We start from the raw sequence: 21,378 nt of genomic DNA on the forward strand, positions 1-21,378 counted from the left end.
AATTATCCACCAAAACATAGAGTTGATATTTTCTGTTTCTGCAATATTTTTTCAGTATCTCCTATAGTTACTGTTTCCATATCCACCACTAAACATATTTGATTCTTGCTCTGTAAAGATATATTTGATGAAATATATGAAAAAAAAAATTAAGAAAATTTGAAAAATTGTCTTTTGCAAAAAGTCTCTCCATTTATTGCTGTACAAGGAGCTTTTTTTTTTTTTTTTTTTTTCAAAACTGTTGGGTAAAACCACTTTGCACAGTTAACAGTAATAAAATTTTCAGTGGAAATATCCACTTTCTGCATTCACAGGGTTAAAAAAAGTTGCCATAAAGTAGATGGAACGAGAAAGATTAGTAACCCCTGATATACATAAAATGTTAGCAGTGACCCTAAGTTGTACTGTTCTTGGGGTTGTTCTTTTAGGGATGATAGTTTCTTGCAAGTAAACTTTCCTTGAACATTCTGCCTATTACTTCAGTGTCGTTACTTATACGCCTGGTTTTATCTTGCTGGCATGGGTTGGGTGAGCGTTTTTGAGGCAGTATTCTGTGGCTAGATGACCTTCCTGTTTTTCAAGTAAGGTACTTTGTTCTCCATTTTTGCATATCAAACTACTGCTTGATGTTTTGTTTATGAGACATAAACATCACCACTGAAGCAGTGTCGGTTCAAAGGCACATGGAGCCACAAGCGCGCGTGCGCACGCACACATACACATGATGTATGCATACCCATATATACACATTTATATATCTGTCTAACATTTGTTTTTGTATGCTGGCATGGTTTAGACCAAGACTTATTTGAGGCATCATTTTCTGGCTGGATGCCTTCCCATCACCAACCCTACTGTTTTTTTTTTCTTTTTAGTAAGAAGTTTTTAATTTCCCAGGTCTTCAAAACTACAAAGTAACTGGTCATAATGTCTACAAGGAATGTAAACTTGCTCTCACTGTTTTGCTCAGGCTGTGACAATCACACCCAGTGAATGTCAACATTTGGATGCATGCTCACTCTTTCTCTCTCACACACACACATGATGGACTACAAAACACTAGCACTCTACCATTTTCACTCACAAGGCACCAGTTTTCCTGGTACCTTCATCAAGGACGCTTGTCCAAGGTGCTGCAACATAGGACTGAATCCAAAGCAAAAATGCTTGCAAAGCAAACTTCTTAGCCACACAGCCATGATTTTAAATAATAAATAAACTAGTGTCCTGCCCAGTGTGACACAACAAAACACCTACAGCAGACATGAACTCATAACCCCCGTAGTACAATACATTTTTAGTTCTACTTCTAGTAAAATCTAGTGATGTCTTTAGAAGTTTAAAAATTGCCAGACCACTTCATAAAATCATAACATCATTAGCAATAATGCTTGTCCACACAAACACACCTCTCACACAGTTTCTAATTAGTAAAATGTCAATTACTTTTAAACTAGTTGTTGACCTTTTAAGGCCAACATCTGTGAATAATATTATTTCCTTCCACTGTTAATTTTAAAATGGTTTTGTTTTGTTTTTTTTCTTTTTCTTATTCTTTTTATTTTATTTTCTTTGCATCAGTTCGTGTGTAAACCTGTCTGTGTTTTTGCTTATTCTTTGTTAACTTACATACAGTAGATGGAAACCGAAAGTAGCCCAGAGTATATGTATATGTGTGTATATATATGTATCATCATCATCATCATTTAACATCCATTTTCCAAGCTGGCATGGGTTGTGTGTGTGTATGTATCCATGTATGTGTGCCTTTGTGCTTGTTCCCTACCACTGCTCGACAACCAGTGTTGGGTTGTTTACATCCCTGTAACTTACCAGTTCAGCAAAAGAGACTGGTAAAATAAGTACCAGGTTTAAAAATATAAGTACTGAGGTTGATTTATTTGTTCAACTAAACCCTTCAAGGTAGTGCCCCAGCATGACCTCAGTCCAAGTAAAAGATAGAGATACCCCAAAACTGAAGTTGTTTAGCATTATTCTAGTGGTCGAATATAACACTTAACTCATTAGGGTCTGTAAATTTACCTTCACGACTTTAACTAATTTGTTGTTGTTGTTTATAAGACCCAGAGCAGTTCTGATCCAGATCTATGATGAAATGTATCCCAATAGTGACAATGTATGGTGAAGGCTTATAATTCTATTTACAAAATTTCAATCCCACCATTTCCTAATTCAAGCTGAATGCACACATTTAACCCTTTAACATTTGGATTACTTTGTTAAATGTAATACTTATCTATTCACATTGTTTTAAATTAATCATGCATTATCTTGTAGCTTTGAAACTTCAATGGTGTGATTGTTTAGTTTTAGTGTGGCAGTGTAGGGTAGGTGTAAGAGGCTAAATCTAGCTAGTTTGAATATAAAACAGCCAGAATATTTGAATCAGATATGGTCAGTTTAAACACTAAAGGGTTAATATGTTAGTTTTTTGTATTTTATGGGCACATGGCTGAGTGTTTAGGAAGTTCACTTCTCAAACATGAGGTTTAGGTTCCAAATTCAATCCCACTCTATAGTATCTTGATTTCTATCATAGCCTTTGGTTAACTCAAGCTCTATGGGTGAAAAACTTTGTAAATGAAAACAGTATGGTGATCCATCAGATGATGTACCTGTGATTCAAAAGCCCAGCTCAGTCTGCATAAAGATCTCCTTAAATAGGATAGATGTCTGAAATACTCAGCCGTTTTACACAGTAAACAGCAAACATTTATATAGTAAACAGATGGGTGTCTTTCTAAAAAGAAAAAATCTTTTCTTAATTGGATAAGTGCAGGCGTGGCTAGGTGGTTAGAAGCTTGTTTCCCATCAATATAGTTCTGGGTTCAGTCCCACTAATTGGTACCTTGGACAAAGCTTTGTGAGTGGATTTGATAAATGGAAGTCTCCCACCACTACTTGACAACTGGTGTTGGTTTGCTTACATCTCCATAACTTAGTAGTTTGGCAAATAGAGACTGATAGAATAAGTACCAGGCTTTAAAAAAATAAATAAGCATTGGGGGTCAATTCATTTGACTAAAAGTTCTTCAAGGTGGTGCCCCAGCATGGCCGCAGTCTTATGACTAAAACAAATTAAAGATAAAAGAATTACTTAGAATCAGAAGAGGAAACCCTTTTCAGAAAACCTGTCGGAGGGAGTACTCTTCAGGATAGAGGCCTGGTTCAAATGCTGACAACAAAGTGAACTCCACTGAAGGTGGATGGCCAAAAGCCAGGCAGTGGTGCTGAACCAAACAACAGATTTGGTTGCCTACAACCCATGTCGATGAAATAACTGCAACTTTTATATAACTGGGATGCTAATAACAGACTGAAAAGAAAGATGATAAAAATGTGAATAATTAATTAACTGTACTTTATGTTTGTGTGTGTGTTTAACAGTTGGCAATTTGACAAACGGAGGGGTGGGGGGAAACCCTGTAGCCAACAAAAATATAACAATATCCGTTTCAACACATGACTTCAGATCAAATCATTTGCCAAAAAACCTATACGAGACTGTAATAAACAATATAACTAGATTATTTTTTTAACCTTCTTGTCACCATATTTCTAATAATACACTGTCTATCTACTTCAGTTAATTTTGGAAATAAGTGAGAATTTGCAAGGATTTTAGTAAAATAGCTTTAACATTTAATTGTTGTTGTTATTTAATCTGAGGTCAGTGTTGTTGATTGAATGTTTCACTAATGGCAATGGTGTTCTTTTAGGCATTGCATATCTAAAACTACAATATCTTATGGTTCCCCTCCTGATTTTTAAACAAAAGGTGTGTGATTTGAGTGAGATTTGCTTATTACTTCTTGCAGATCAAGTAATCACATAGTGGTTTCGTCATCCTCTCATTTCATTTATTGATATATTATTCCAAACGGTTATATATTCCAAACAGTAGTTTGGATTATATAACTAAATAAAAGTTCTTATAAAATTATTATAAAAGCTTTCAATTTAAATAAGAGGTGATTTCAGACAAGTTATTATTAAAAGATTAGTAGAAAAGGTTTCACTATTCAACTGCTTTGAGACAATAATTCTATTGAAATATACTGTCTGCATTTAAATTAATTTTGAAAACAATAGAAAATTTGGAGGAATTGCATAAAATAACTTTTCCTTTAGTAAGGTGATGTCTGGAATATAGAATATCTAGAGATTTTTGCATACAAGAGGGGATTAGTTAGAACCAGGATTGGTTTCAGATAGCTTTGCTCTCAAAAGGATATTCTCTGTGTTGATCTGAGTTAAACCTCACTGAAGTTTACACTCTTTATCAAATAACTTTGCTGCAAATTAGCAACTTACTTAAGCCCTTCACTCCTTATGGAGCCTAGGCCATTAATGACTTATCCCCTTGTTTTCAACCCTGGACTGTCTTTTCTGCTTCTCTCCAGTTCCACAGACAGCTGCCATCACCTCAACCCCTTCTTTCACAGCTCTTCTCAGAGGAGGAGTCAGCCTTGTAGCTTCCTTTTGGATTTTTCTGCACTGTATCATGCTTCCCTGAGAGAAAGCCTTCTTCTCCCACATCTTGTTGGTTTTTGAATTCTCATCAATGTTTCTGTAACTTTGATTTTTACTAGATAGAGGTGTCCATATTAGTTTGGCTATCATGCCGGTGGCACGTAAAAGCACCTACTACACTCTCGGAGTGGTTGGCGTTAGGAAGGGCATCCAGCTGTAGAAACTCTGCCAAAACAGATTGGAGCCTGGTGTAGCCACCTGGTCCACCAGTCCTCAGTCAAATCATCCAACCCATGCTAGCATGGAAAGCGGATATTAAACAATGATGATGATGATGATGATGGTCTGTCCAGGATGGGAGGCCCTGCCAGGAGTTTGCACTGATACAGCTCCTCGTAGCTGCACACTCCTCTTTAAAAAAATTTAATGCAATATTTGTATAGTTCCTTTTTTCTGTTCCCATTTACTCTTTATTAGGATGAATCTTGTATTCTTATATAATGCTTAGTAAGGGATTTATCTTATGTTTGAATGGTTAACATTGTGAAATTCACAATTTGTAAAGCTTTGTAAGTGGAGGCACATGGCTTAGTGGTTGGGGTGTTGCATTTATGATCATAAGATTGTGATTTTGATTCCTAGACCAAGTGATGTGTTGACCAAAACACTTCATTTGACATTGCTCCAGTCCACTCAGCTGGCAAAAGTGAGTCATCATATGATGGACCTGCATCTCATCCATGGAGTGAATATATACGCCACAGAATCCTGGGAACTATGGCTCAGGAAGGACCTTTGATCCTTTTTATTTTAAAAAGTTTTGTAAAGAAATGTTCGCAACATAATGATATATTGGAAGTAAACAATTTTATTCTTTCAACGACATACTCTGCTAAATTTAGTTTATAGTAAATTATGAATTTTGCATTATTTAGTTTATGTCTCTTTATGATCTCAGTTCCAATCCCACCGGGGTCAGTGTTGCTTTTTGCCCTTCTAGGTTTGATGAAATAAGTACTGGTTGAGTATCATGGTGGAGCTGGTTGATTGTATGGCCTTGTGCCTACATTAAAAATTAATAATTCTAGCTTGTATTGAATTTCAATTTTGGAAAAAAAGATGGCCATAGGTTTAATATCCTGGGACTTGTCTATAGCCCTCATGGTCACATGCTCAGATCATACCCCTATTATCATGTTGTACTTCTTCAGCAAAACACTGACTCTGCTTGCTCTAGTTTCATCATCATCATCATCATCATCATCATTTAATGTCTGTTTTCCATCCATGCTGGTATAGGTTGGATGGTTTGGTAGGAGCTGGCCAACTAGAGGGCTGCCCAAGCTCATATTGTCTGTTTTGGCATGATTTCTACAGCTGGATGCCCTTCCTAACATCATCTACTTTCCAGGGTATACTGGGTGCTTTTTATGTGGCACCAGTATAGGTGCTTTGTATGTGGCACCAGCATGGGTACTTTACATGTGACACTAGCATGGGTACCTTCTACGTGGAACCAGCATGAGTGCTTCTTGCATGGCACCAGCATAGGTTGCTCTAGTTTGCCTGCTAAATAAAAAGGACTAGATCAACTCATGCTGGTGCCACATAAAATGTACTTGTCCCGTTGTTACTCTAGTTCGCCTGACTAAATGAAAAAATAGTTTCCAGTGTTAACATTTTAGTGGTTAACAGCAATGAGAAGGCACATCCAGCTATAAAAATTGCTGTGAAAAATAAAACCACTACACCCATATAAACACTAGAAAATAATTGCAAAACAATTTATAAAGAAAAAATATCTGAGTTCCACATTTATAGATTAATTAATTAAATTGATATTCACTTCTTGTGTCGTTGTTCAGTTTTAAACGAAACACTATCAAATCAATAGCTATCTATTTATCTCACACTAGTGTGATAAATAATTGATTACTTGACTTTTTTCATTTTTCTACTAATGAAATATATTCATCTGTAGGTGAATAAACTCTGATAATGTCTGGAGAGTCACTCTCCCTCTCTCTCTCTGAGCTTAATAAATTTGGTAAATATTTGACCTCAGCAATACAAGTCATTGAATCATCTGTCATTTATGCTATGCTCCCACTGCCTACCTATTTACTGCCAGTTGAGTTGAATACAGTTGTAATTTGTGTGTCTCTTTTTCCATGTTACTGATTTAGAGTGAGTTTTACCTCTTTGCAGCTAGGTGGACTGAGCCATTGGTGATCTAAGTGTCTTCTTGAAGAACACAATACAAATGACGGGGCATGAAATGTTGATCCTTCAGCCATTAGTACAAATGGTAGAATATCATTTAAAAGAAAATTAGTTGCTATTTCTAGCATATTAGGCAACCACATAAAGCCTTGTTTATTAATTTGTATAATACAGATACATAAATTTGTTTATCATATTGGTAATAATTTTTTCTACAATAGGCACAAGGTCTGAAACTTTAGAGAAGATAGGAAGGGTTCAATTACATTGACTCTGGTACTGAACTGGAGATGAATGGTAAAATCAACCACAGCAGCATTTGAAATCATTGTAAAGCTGAAGGAAATGCTGCTAAGCATTTTGTCCAGGAAACTAACGGTTCTGCCTTCATGTATTGGTTATAAAATAATGTTAAAATAATGCTTTCTCAGATTGACATAAAGGTATACACTTCATTTTCTCTGTTTGGAGAAAATGGTTATGACTACGCCTATGCCCATTACAGCTTCTCCCAAGACTTGTGAGGACAATGTGGTTAAAATAGTTGAAGGAGAAGGGGTAGTTGTACTATAGTCAATTAAATTAACTGCAGCAAATACCTGTGATGAAAGGCAAAAAGGGATTTCAGCTCAAAAGATCATGATTGGAAAGTAAACATTGTAAGGAAATTTGATCTAGTGATCGACCAGTTCTACAGCTCGGTTTCCTTTTGTGTTTCATTATAATCTATAATGTGTATGTAAACATTGATGTGAAGATTATTCGAGAAGGTTATTTACTTTATATCACGTATTGTGAACAATCCTGTCCTTGGTTACAGGTTTCCAATGAGCCGATCATTGGTTCACTGCATTTCATTTATGGCAGCAAGAGTGATGACAAAGGAGTGTCTGTAACTCTGTGTAGAACAAACACGACAAACGACTTCAGAGAAATACAAGCACCGTTTTTTCAGTTTCCATGCCTTACTGATATACTCTGAGAAAAGTTATGTGCGTACACATACACGCATTCTTTTTATTCTTTTACTTGTTTCAGTCATTTGAGTGCGGCCATGCTGGAGCACCACCTTTAGTCGAACAAATCAACCCCAGGACTTATTCTTTGTAAGCCTAGTACTTATTCTATCGGACTCTTTTGCCAAACCACTAAGTTACAGGGACGTAAACATATCAGCATCGGTTGTCAAGCGATGGTCAGGGGGACATACACACACACACACAAATATATATATATATATATATACGACAAACTTCTGCACAGTTTCCAGCTACCAAAATTCTACTCAGAAGCCATTGGTCAATTCAAGGTTATAGTAAAAGACACTTGTCCAAGGCATTATGTAGCTGTGAAGCAAAATTCTCAACCACACATCTATGTCTGACTCTTCAGATTATGGACAAGTTGTCACTATTGCTTTTTGATTTAGACTTAAAGACATTATGACACATTGCTGCTTTTAAAAATAGACATTATAACTGAATATCATATATCATCATCATCATCGTCATCGTTCATATTTTAACATCCACTTTTCCATATTTGCATAGCTCATTCAGAATTTGCTGATGCAAATGTTTGTCTTTTAAGCTTGATGCCCCTTCTGTCACCAAACCTCACATGTTTCTAAGTAAGGTTATATTGCCTCTAGTCTTCTGAAACTAAACAGAAAAGTGATCAAGCATGTTTTGAAAGAAGATTGCAAATGAATGACATGACACCACTTTTATAACAGCGATGTTTATTAATAATTGTGCAATGACAAGACATGGAGTCATAAATACACACACATGCGCACTCAAACAAATCAACCCCAGTACAGTAATCTCTCAACTATCGCGGGTGTTATGTTCCAAAACCCCCGCAATAGGTGAAAATCTATGGAGTAGAAACAGTACTGTACTGTATATTTTTATTTATTATTTTTATAATTTGTATATATTCATTTTATTATAAATGCAGAACAACACCACAGAGGAATCGACGTAAGCTTAAATAATAAACTGCAATATGGCAAGGGATTACCGTACTTTTTTTGAAGCCTGGTACTTATTTTATCAATCTCTTTTGCTGAAATGTTAAGTTACAAGGACATAAACACACTAACATTGGTTGTCAAGTGGTGGTGGAGGACAATCACTGACACAAAGACACACGTACATAGATATTTATAATGATATACATACAATGGGCTTCTTTCAGTTTCCATCTTCTGCATTGTACACACCAGATAGGTTTGAAACAGTTTTTTTTTAATGATTTTATTTTTAATGCTGTGAATTTTTTTTTTATGCAAATCAAAACATGTATATTATTTCTAGACAATATGTGAATATAGAGATTATTAGTAAGAAAGAAAAAAAAAATGTTTTCTTTAATCAAACTTAGATTTAATGATCAATTAACTGGTTAACAGAAATATTTACTAGTTCATACTGTAATACAGTAATATTAACCGAAGACACATGGCTTAGTGGTTAGGGTATTCGGCTCACGACTGTAAGATCATGAGTTCAATTCCCGGCCATGTGTTGTGCCCTTGAGCAAGACTCTTTATTTCACATTGCTCCAGTCCACTCAGCTGGCAAAAATGAGTAATACCTGTATTTCAAAGGGCCAGCCTTATCACATTCTGTGCCATGCCAAACCTCCCTGAGAACTACATTAAGGGTACACGTGTCTGTGGAATGCTCAGTCACTTACACGCTAATTTCATGAGCAGGCTACTCCATTGATCAGATCAACTGGAACCCTCATCATCATAACTGACGCAGTGCCGGTTATTATATTAACCATTTAAAACACAGACGCAAGTCATTTTTTGTTTTCTGTTTTTCTTCTAGCTTTTATTTCTTTATACTGTTAGTTGCGATCATGCTGTTCTGTCTGATTGGATGCAACCATGCTGGATATTGTATCAAATTATATTAATTTATCTTTCAAGTAATTTTGTTAAATATGTACGTGTTTCATCATCCATTCCACTGCATGTGTTAAATCAGTTTTTGGTTAATTCTTGTGTACTGCTGGGCTGTTGGACATACTTTATTTTAACTTCATTCTGCTTCACTACACAACACACAGTCTCCTCTCTCTCTCTCTCTTTCTTTCTCTCTTTCTCTCTCCCTCTCTCTTTCTCTCTCTCTCATTTTAATGAGCAAATCATAGTTATATAATGAATAGCATTGATGCTTAATATACCATGAAAAGAAGTTCTAAAAATTTGTCTCAGACCGACAGGCTCATGAGGTCAGAGCTTATCTGGATTTTCAAGCTATTTATGTAAATGAATGTACAAGACTCCCTCCTGAACGAGGCACCAGTCCAGTCCAGTCCATTGCAGTGTTAGCTCTCTTTCCCACTCCTCTGGCCAGCTGCTGCTGTTGTTTTCAGTTGAATGACTGGGAACAACATGAAATGTAATGCCTTATTTAATGACACAACATGCCACCTAGTCCAAGAATTGAACTCGTGACCTAACAATCTCTAAGTTACATGCTTTGACTTCATTCACTATACTTTTGAGATATTGAAAATGTAACAGTGTGTTAGACCCTCAATTAAAATGGTGAATATTACTCTAACATTATCCAACTGTCTTAGTTTTCAATGCATGGTCTCCAATCAAATAATTTTGCTAGCAAAAAGAAATATATATATATATATATATATATATATTTCATTGTAAACAATTAGAGCTTTCTCTCTTCCCCATTCGAAAAACAAAAATGACAGAAATTTTGCTAGACAATTACCACAAGTTAATGACTTTCTAGTAATTTTACTTTAAAAATACTTTCGTGATTGAATTCCTAACGAGCTGACTTGTCTTATTGGGGTGAGAAAGTAATTTTATTTACTGAATATTAAAATAACCTATTTTTCCAAATGTTGTTTTGTTGCTTAAAAGTAATGAACGTATAAATTCTAAAATAAACTGAATCTGTATAACTTAAATTTTGCAATTAAAATATTAATCCCATGTCTATAAAGGAAAATATTTAAACCCCTTTGTTATGAACCCTCGGAGACTGCACCTGATTCATTGGTAACAAATTCCTTGTTTTAAATGAGGGATTCTCAAGCATTTTTCGTCTATGGACCCCCATAACCATTCAATGTTTAAAAACTAGTTTTATAGATATTTCTTCCAAAATTCCTATTTTGTTTTTCACACATTAACTTGTGTAGGTTAAACAATGTAAAATGTTAGAGAAAGAAATCTGTTTCTTGCAATACATACCAATACATTTATTTAAAGCAAAATTTTTTCAGGGGCCCTCAAAAAACTATTTTGGGTCCACAATTTATTATTTTGTTGCGTGGATCCCCAAAAAATTTATATGGACCCCGGCTGAGAACCAGTTTTAAACCTTTCAGCATTCTAATTAATGTCAAGTATAAAGCTTATTTATTCACATTGTTAATTATTCCATGCATTATTCCTGTAGCTGTGAGATTTCAATGATGTGATTCTCTTTATTCTCTCTTTTACTCTTTTACTTGTTTCAGTCATTTGACTGTGGCCATGCTGGAGCACCACCTTTAGTCGAGCAAATCGACCCCAGGGCCTATTCTTTGTAAGCCTAGTACTTATTCTATCGGCCTCTTTTGCCGAACTGCTAAGTTATGGGGACGTAAACACACCAGCATCGGTTGTCAAGCGATGTTGGGGGGACAAACACACACACACACACATATATATATACATACACGACGGGCTTCTTTCAGTTTCCTTCTACCAAATCCACTCACAAGGCTTTGGTCAACCCGATGCTATATTAGAAGACGCCCAAAGTGCATCGCAGTGGGACTGAACCCGGAACCATGTGGTTGGTAAGCAAGCTACTTAAGCTACTTACCACACAGCCACTCCTGCACCTATTATTGTTAATTATTCCATGCATTATCCTATAGCTGTGAGATTTCAATGATGTGATTGTATATTTTTAGAATGACATTGCAAGGTAGGTGTGAGAAGGCTGGATCTGGCCAATTTGAACACAAAATACATAGAATATATGGTTCAGATATGATCAGTTTAAACACTGAAGGTTTAAAGTGATCTAAATTAAAACTTACCATCAAAATTTTGTGTTAAGTTTTGTACTAAGTACCAGCTTAATATTGTTAAACCTTTAGGATTTAAGCCAGCCAGATCTGGCTTCTTGCACCTACCCTACAATGTCATTCTAAAAACAAACAACCACATCATCATAACCTTGAAGCTATGAGATAACGCATGATTAAAATAAAACAATGTGAATCAGTAAACATTACATTTGAGAGAGAAGTCTGAATGCTTAAGGGTTAAAGTTATTTTACTAAATTCTTTATTATTTTCGAAATTAATTGAATCAAAGACAGCATATTTCAACAGAAATATGGTAACAAAAGGGTTAAATATTTACATCTCTACATCTTTTGATTGATTTGATCTTCAGTTTCTTAAAAGATGAGGTTAACCCTTCGGCATTTAGATTATTCTCTCAAATGTACTGCTTATTTATTCAGATGAATTGTCTTGGAACTACAAGATTTTGATAGGATTGTTTTATTTTGAGAATATCATTGTAGGATAGGAGTGAGAGGCCAGATCTGTCCAACTTGAATGTAAAGCAGACAGAATATTTTTTGGCCTGATATGGCTGCTTTAAATGCTAAAGTGTTAATAGTCCTCAATTTTTTTTTTTTTTAAATCTTGTTAACAACAACTCGTGTATTGTAAAAGATGATAGTTGCCGGTAACAGAAAAGAAAGTGTCTTGGGTTGGTTGATGACGAGATGGTAATTGTATTTAAAGGTAGAACCACCAAGGAAAGCTTAAGTAGTACTTAGATTGGATTTAAAGATATTGGACCTCATAGGTGGTGGAATATTGGGCTACAATGCATAGGTGGTTACTTATATTGCAATCTCTATCACTCTGCAGCACTCCTGCTTAAAGAAATAATGATAATGATGACGAAGTCAATGGCAACGGCCACAATTGTATTGATTATTATACAAAGAAACCTGAGAAAAAAAATAATAATAAAAAATCTGTTGGTAGTCATGGTTATTGGTGTTGTTACTTTTGTTTAACACCAGGTCAGTCTGGAAATGGGTAAAAAGTATGATCAAAAGTATTCTTGCTGTGATTATACTTATTTTTTCTTTTTCTTTTTTTTTTTTGCATAATATACCTAAGGCTGCAAAAGTCATTGTATCCTTCATAGTAAGCCAAGGGTGTTATTTGAGTGGGTTTTTCACTGCTATTTCTAAAAGGTCAAGTGACTGCATAGAAATTCTCTTGTTGGCTTGTGTATGTATACTGTTGGTTTGTGTATTAGATGTTGTTGATCCAGCAAGCCAATCTGTGATCAATGGTTTTCTAGCTGTGAGCATCACATCTTTCTATGTAGGCACAAAGTATCTAGGACTACATCTTCTCCCGTCTCATTACTTTTTGAAAAACAGTAAGATGTGATTTAATGAAGATTTGATTGCTATTTTCATTAGGTTGAGTGACTGTAGAGGTTTGTTGGTGACATAAACAATGATGATGATGACAATGATGATTGTCAACCACAGCAGTTTTTTTTCTTTTTTTCTCTCTTCACCTCCGTCCCCATTTCTTTTCAGGTGCAAATTTCATTTATTCTATGAATTTGATCTGCCAATATGACACATTTGGTAGTTGGTGCATTGATTTTTTTTACTGATTGGGCATGAGGCTAACTTTGGCAAGGGATGAACAGATAAGCCAGCCCCGGTTATACTGCTATTACCAAGGGAGAAAAGAGACAGTCAATCTTGGTGGGATTTTGAACTCTGAATATAGAGACAGGAGATTAAATACTGCTAGTGATTAAGTCTTGCGCTACATTTTTGTTGTGACGCTATTAGCTGTAGGTTAAGAGTAAGCAAGAGAGACAAACAGACAGAGAAAATCAGATTAAGATACAAAAAAAATTTGCTTTCGTTTGTTTAGGTATGAAGTCAGCATTCTGTAGTATGAAAGGAACAATTAATTCAACCCCAAAGTATATTGCAAGTACTTTCTTTTATTGAGCCTGGAGGGGTCTAATAAAATTCTTTTATTGAGCCTGGAGGGGTGTAATAAAATGCTAAGGTTTGGTTGGACTTAAAATGAGACTAAGCACTGCAAAGCCTTTAGAATTGTACACTATAACTGCTAGCTTGTTACCCTTTGGAAAAGGGAACATATTAGTCTTAATTAACCATGTTCTGAAATCTCCTCCCCACCTAAGAATGCCCCCTGGTTCTCGTATTTTAAAAGGATTCAAATTTAAATTAAAAAACTTTTCATTGTAATTTTACATTAGAAATATTTTAAGTTATATTCCAAACACTAATGATTTCTTATTCAGACACAAGGTCTCAAATTTGGGAAAAAGGAACTGTTAATTATAGAAATCCCAGTACTTAACTGGTACTTTATTTTATCAACCCAGAAATAGGAAAGGCAAAGTTGATGTCAGCAAGATTTGATCTTTGAACATAAAGAACCAAAACAGACACTGCGTGGCACTTTGTTAAAAAAATTACCAACTTAACAATAAAAAGTTATTTTACTAAACCTCTTCAAATTCTTAATTATTTTCTAAATTAATCAAAACACTAAGATGGTGTATTTCTTTAAAAATATTACCACAAAAGGATTAATGGTTTAAGAGTAATAAGTGGAAAATAGAATTGGTACAATGGTAGTCAAAACACCTTTGTAGTATATTTAATTTTAACATTTTAATTATCAAATCCTACCACAGTCAGATTTTGTCTTTCATCCCCATGTAAGTTCAATGAAATACTAGTTGGCTGTTAGTTGAATTAACTATACAGTTCTCCCTCAAAATGCTTGACCTTGTGCCAATATAGAAATAAAGAAATCACTACTAATAAGTCAGCTGTAACATTGGTTTTTTCACACTTTGAGCCTTTTATGTTTCTTTGTGAATTATGATTTACATGGTATAATCTGCATTTGCCTTTAGGTGTCCTATTTCTAAATATATACATAGGCCTCATGAAATGCAGTCCTCACGATCAAGACATGTCGAAGGATGCAGTATTTCAGATGTGTCCAACCCATACCAGCACAACTCCGATAAACCGTATGTAAAGCCAATGATGAAATCTGAAGTTTTTAGTTCAGTTATTCCCCCTTAGCTATGGTCCCACGTATCTAAAAAAATAAAAGTTAAATGTAAGGTTGTGAGGTTAACACTATGTAAATAGCTCTAAAACCTTGAGTATATGTGGGTGGTGGGGGTGTCTCCTAAGACCTAGCATGGCAGGTCTTAGGACATGAAGCAAATGAGATAAAAGTTTTTGCCTGGATAGTGATCCAGTCTATTGTCGATAACATTTCTATATGATCCTTGTATTTATTGTTGGCAGCTTGCAATGGTGTAGAGTAAAATGTTCTGCTCAGAAACATCAAAACGCTAGCATTGAATTTGAAACTAATTTCTGTTCAGACAGTTCAATGCCTTGTTCTTTCGAGTACTCTACTTCTACAAAGTTTTGCCTGTGTTACAATAACTATATACATGCCTGTATACAGACACACAGTGGAAGCTAGATGGTCAAATAGTTAAGTTATTATTAGACTATTTGCACATAGCATGCAAGCTGATCTGTTGCAAACATTTTGTTAGGGTGTCTGGGCACTTTATTCTATATTGCATCAGTTCACTCAGCTGTAAGGGTGGAGGTAGTTAGATTATACAGGAATGTTACCTGCTATCAACTGCTGTCCTATAAAAAGATAAAGGATGAAGATCCTTCCATCTGCTCCGCTGCTTCACACAATGAAACCGGAGCCAAGTATCCCCCCCCCCCCCGGAACTCTCCTAAACTTAACAGGTCTTTTACATTGTATGTTGTATTACATCATAGCATGGTCAAATGGTTAAGGTGTTCATTTTGCAATCACAAGGTTCCAGGTTCGATCCTATTGTTTAGAATCTTGGAAAAGCATTGGTGACCATTGCCTCAGATTGACCCATCCTTTGTGTGTGAAATTGGGGGTTGGAGGGGGCAGAAACAGTTTAGACGCCCATCGGGTGGATTATACCTGTAATTCAAAGGTCCTGTTCTTGTCATACACACCGTCATGTTCATTCTACCTGAAGATTACATTAAGAATACAGATGTTCTAAATACTCAGCCACTTATGCATAAATAGAGTTAGTAGGTAAATTAACTGAACCACTGAATAGTCATCGTCAAAAGCAACTACATGCTCCAGCATGGTCTTAGCTGTGTTAGTGTAACAAGCTTACAGCATACACACATACACATACAAAACACACATACAAGCATGCACATTATGATATATACTAATATATATGCATTAATCTTGCATCAGTCAAATGGCCACAGTAGGATTTGAACCCCCAAAAATAAGGAGTTGGAACAAATATTTACAAGGCATCCAATGCAGCATTCTTATAGTTCTGCCATTCTACTGTCCTTGAATGGCACCTTTTTTTTCTATTGACCCTTGCTTGAAAGGATGAAAGAAAGGCAAAATGAACCTGACTGCGGTCTAAACTAAAGAATGCAGAGAAAAGAAAAAAGTATTGCAAAGCATTCTATCCGATGTGCTCATATAAAGTAGTGGAGATTTGTTCATATAAATTAGAGAAGCTCTATTCATACAAAGTAGAAGGAATCTGTTGATAAAGAGTAGATATGTATTCATATAAAGCAGAGTTCTATTGGTATAGATTAGAGGAGATGTATTCACATGCAGTAGAGGAATTGAATGCATGTAAAGTAGAAGAGGAGTGTTCATATAAAGTTGAAGAAATGTATTGATATAGAGTAGAGTAGAGGAGATGTAATTCATATAAAGTAGAGGTGTGTATCTGTATAAAGTAGTGGAGATGTATTCATATAAATGAAGTGTCAAATTGCCAGTGTTATTAAAGCATCGGATAGAATGCTTTGCAATACATTTTTCTTTTCTCTGCATTCTTTAGTTTAGACCACAGTCAGGTTCATTTTGCCTTTCATCCTTTCAAGCAAGGGCCAATAGAAAAAAAAAGTGCCATTCAAGGACAGTAGAATGGCAGAACTATAAGAATGCTGCATTGGATGCCATGTAATATTTGTTCCAAATCCTACTGTGGCCTTTTGATTGATAACCTTAACCCTGTCAGACCGTATTCCTGCTATATCGAGAATAGGTTAAATGGCATCTTTGCCAGCTCCCCAGTAAAGCGGTAATGGATGACACATGTAGAAAAAGATACAGCCAATTCTGTCCATTAATTTGCCTGCAACCGTTACGCCGGAGCTGTATATGCAACTATTATTTTTTTTCTCAGGAACCAAGTAGAGGGTAAAGTTAGACACAGAGGGCCAGGGTTGATAAGCTCAATATATCAGTATGACATCATAACATGATACTTTGGATGGTTTTTGCAGCGATCATTTTGGAGCAAGCATTTGAGGTAGATTTAAGGATAACATTCTCCCATCAGCCTGAAAGGGTCTTGGTCATGGGGCACTGCCTTCTCTCCTGACCAAAAGATAAAAAAAGAAGTGCATCTTGTCTAAGGTTTGACTCTTTAGTATTCATGATGCTGATGTTATCAGATGTGTTGATGTGTACATATATTGTAGTCATGAATCTTGTCTAAGACTTAATCCTTTAGTATTCATGATACTAATGGAATTATTTGCGTTGATGTATTCATATGAAGTAGAGAGGTGTGTCTTTAAGTAACATTTAATTCTTTGATTCTTGTAATTCTTAATAATGGTGTTTACATATAGTGTGTCTTGTTCAACCATCTATTTAATTATTCCTGATAACTAATGATGTCACCAAGGGTCAGGTTAATTTATAGCAAGTAAATGAATTTAGCTGGTTTAAATACTAAAACAGTTAATTAATGTGAATGAGAAGAATTTGTGCCAGAACAAACAGTTACACAGACAATAAATATCAAAGTGTCTTTCATCATACATTTATAACCCAGTCGCAACTGACTTCCAAGAGACAAAATAGAATAGTGTAAATCAGGTTCTAAATGTCTGACAAAAGACTTTGATGATACTTTTATAGTATATAATACTATAAATGCGAATATCACAATATCGTTAGCAGCAGCAGCATCCTCATCATTATCATCATTGTTTTAATGTCCACTTTTCCACATTTGCATGGGTCAGACGGAACTTGTTGAGGCAGGTCTTCCTGTTGCCAACCCTCACCTGTTTCCAAGCGAGGTAATACTTCCCATGGCCAGATGTTTTCCATGGAAGACTGAAAATAAACAATACCACTTGTATGGCAGTGATGTTGATGTACAACTATCAAGTGATGTCAGGATAAGGGCACTCACACCCTGGCTTATTCCAGTTTCTGTCTACCAAATCAATTGACAAGGCATTGAGCTATAGTAGAAGGCACAGTAAGATTGAACCCAAGACCGCATAGTTGGGAAGCAAGCTTCTAAACCACATGGCCACACTTGTATGTTATGTTATAAATGTTTAACATGACTCAGACAATGATGCAAATCATATAATACAGTGTGTAGAAGCATTATGGCATTTCATATGTTAACAGAATGGACTCATCAAAATCCTATATTAACTAGAATTTTGTTCACCTTTCAGTGACAGCAACTAGTTATTATGGTGTTATTGGTAAGGTGACAGGCTAGAATAATCATTAGCATGCTAGGTAAAATGCTTAGCAGTATTTCTTCTGTCTTTACGTTCTAAGTTCAAATTCCGTGGAGGTCAACCTTGCCTTTCATCCTTTCAGGGTCAATAAATTAAGTACCAGTGAAACACTGGGGTCGATGTAATTGACTAGTCCTCTCCCCACAAATTTCAGGCCTTGTGCCTTTAGTAGAAAGGATTATGGTGTTATTGGAAGATAGAATTATTCCAATGATGCTGAATGAAGGATTGAATATAAAAGCATTTTGTCTGATGTTCTGATAATTCTACCAATCCACCGCAGTTGATAATAATTCTTTCTATTATAGGCACAAGGTTTGAAATTTTGGGGAGGGGGTTAGTCAATCACATTGACCCCCAGTGCTCAACTGTTACTTATTCTTTTGACCTCAAAAGGGTGAAGAGTTAAGTTGATCATGGTAGGGTTTGAACTCTGGTCATACATAAATGCTGCTAAGTATTTTGTCCAGCATGCTAATGACTCTGCCAGCTGCCTTACCTCTGTTTATAATGATGATGATGATGATATTTGGGATAGAAACAAATTCACAAATAGTGAGAGAGAGGGTTGTGGTCAATAAGATTGAGTTGAGTCTTTCATTGGTACTTATTTTATCAAGGGAAATAGAATGAAAAATCAAGTCAACTTGAGTAAGATTTGAACTCAGAACATAACAAGATGTTAATAATTGTAATTTATTGAAAGAAAAAAAAATATTCTGTCCAAAATTTCGTTGTGTTGATTTGGAATATTGTTTCTACCAAAAGTGGGATATAGCATCATGTATATAATGTACTGTAATTATAAAGGTGATGAACTGGTAGAATCGTTAGCACACCAGGCAAGATGCTTAGCAGTATTTCATCTCTCTTTATGTTCTAGGTTCAAACACCACTGAGCTCAACTTTGCCTTTCACCCTTTGGGGAGGGGTTGATAAGATAAGCACCAGTTGAGCACCGGGATCAATGTAATCAACTTATCCCTTCTCCTGAAATTGCCAACACAAATATTATAGTACACATGTTTGTAGCCTAGTGGATAAAGATGTTTTTTATTCTTAGTTTAGAAACAAAGGTCCCTAGTTCAAATCCACTCTGGTACTATATATATATCTTGGAAAATAAGACACTTAATGATAAAAAATTGTATTTTATATTTTTACCTTAAATTGCATAAACAAATTTTTTCTTTTTCTTTTGAAGTAGTGGATCTTGAAGCACATAAGGCTATAAATAATATCATGTAAATATTGGGATGAAAAACACTTTTGGATAGAGGAAGTGAAAGGTTTCCTGTGATAGAACACCTGTCATGTCTACAAGTGATGTGGATTCATGACCCATGGGCAGCCTTCAAATTTTTCTGTCCAAAGGGTTTTTCAACCCCATATTTACATGCTATAAGACAGCAAGATGGCAAAATCATTAGCTCACTGGGCAAAGTGCTCAGCAACATGTTATCTGTCTTTACATTCTGAGTTCAAATTTTGCCAAGGTTGGCTTTTTGCTTTTCAATAAGTACCAGTTGAGCGCTGGGGTCAATGTAATCAACTTGCTCCCACCCTCAAAATTGCTAGCCTTGTGTCAAAATTTGAAAACAATATGTTTAAGTGTACTTCAAGAATTATCTATTTTTCTTTCAAAAGTTTTAAAAAATTCTTATTCCGTCACCATTTAAAAAAAATTTTATCTCTGAATAATTCTTTCAATTTCAGGTGTTGTTTTGAGAAATCTGTAAAACTGAAGTTGGAGGGCGTAAACTTCGCACCAAACGGTATGCCTGTGCAACCCATACCGGCTCCCTTGGACAGGGAGCATGGGATTGCGTAAGTACCTGTTTTATCATTCTATCATTGATGCTGGCTATTTGGTAATTTGTTGTTAAATTGTCTGAATGTTTAGGGTGCTGGTTTATTATGTAATAGCATGTATCATCACAAGGTAAAAATAGCTGTCATTATTAAATGTACTGAATTACTCTGTACATAGTCAGCAGTTCAAATCTTACTACAAACAAAATAAAGCTCACATCTTCTTCCCTGTTATATCTGCTATAGTTTTACTTCTCTGACCAAAACAGATTCCACTTCTACTTTATGATTGAGTGGTCACCAGTAGGAGGAGGTATTCATCTATAAAAAAAGAAAAACACATACACACATACCAACCAACCAACAATGAACCACCACCCCCACTATTTTTTTTATTATTATTATTATTATTATTATTATTATTATTATTTATTTATTTATTTAATGTGGCAAGCTGACAGAATCATTAGCATGTCAGGTGAAACGCTTAGCAGTATATTTCATTCTGAGTTCAAATTTCGCTAAGATTGACTTTGCCGTTGATCCTTGGGGTGGGGGGTGGGGTCGATGAAATAAGTACCAGTGAAACACTGGGGTCAATGAAATCGACTAATTCCCTCCCCCAAAATTTCAGGCCTTTTGCCTATAGTAGAAAGGATTATTATTATTATTATTATTTAGAACCCACTTTTCCATGCTTGCATAGACCAAACAGAATTGGTTTGAGGTTGATTTTCTATGGCCCAGTGCCTTTCCTGTCACTCAATCTCAACCTGTTTCCAAGCAATATCATATTTCCTCTTTAGCCAGACATGTTTACATGGAAGACTGGTAACAAGCACCATCACTTGTACACTGTTGATGGCCGTTTACAACCATCATGTCAAGACAAGTGTACATACAAACACATACACAGAAATATATACAGTATGCATGTATATGTATATATTTTAACAGTCAATTGTCCATGAAGCAGGGAAAAAAATACACTTCAAAGAGAGAACTTGAGTGGTTGTAATTTTATATTGTACATGTAAGAAAAACATGTAAGATATGTCGGATCTATTTTAAAACGGGGGCACCAGTTTTCATTTATGTTTTATGTAGTGTTTTTGGTACCGAAAGACTTTCAAACTTCGT

General features: G+C 35.4%; 1 protein-coding gene across 3 annotated transcripts in view; it reads left to right on the forward strand.

Annotated features, from left to right (window-relative positions):
- Window positions 1-21,378, forward strand: part of LOC106876387 (LIM domain-binding protein 2) — a 160,245-nt gene that overhangs the window by 31,697 nt on the left and 107,170 nt on the right. For all 3 annotated transcript variants that reach the window (XM_014924904.2, XM_014924903.2, XM_014924902.2), the window contains exons 2-3: window positions 14,742-14,834; window positions 20,143-20,253. In XM_014924904.2, the coding sequence (XP_014780390.1) occupies window positions 14,752-14,834; window positions 20,143-20,253 (194 nt within the window). In that variant the 5' untranslated portion in view covers window positions 14,742-14,751. The remainder of the gene's footprint in view (window positions 1-14,741; window positions 14,835-20,142; window positions 20,254-21,378) is intronic.

This window comes from Octopus bimaculoides, chromosome 14 (assembly GCF_001194135.2).
Source record: "Octopus bimaculoides isolate UCB-OBI-ISO-001 chromosome 14, ASM119413v2, whole genome shotgun sequence".
Classification (NCBI taxonomy): domain Eukaryota; kingdom Metazoa; phylum Mollusca; class Cephalopoda; order Octopoda; family Octopodidae; genus Octopus; species Octopus bimaculoides.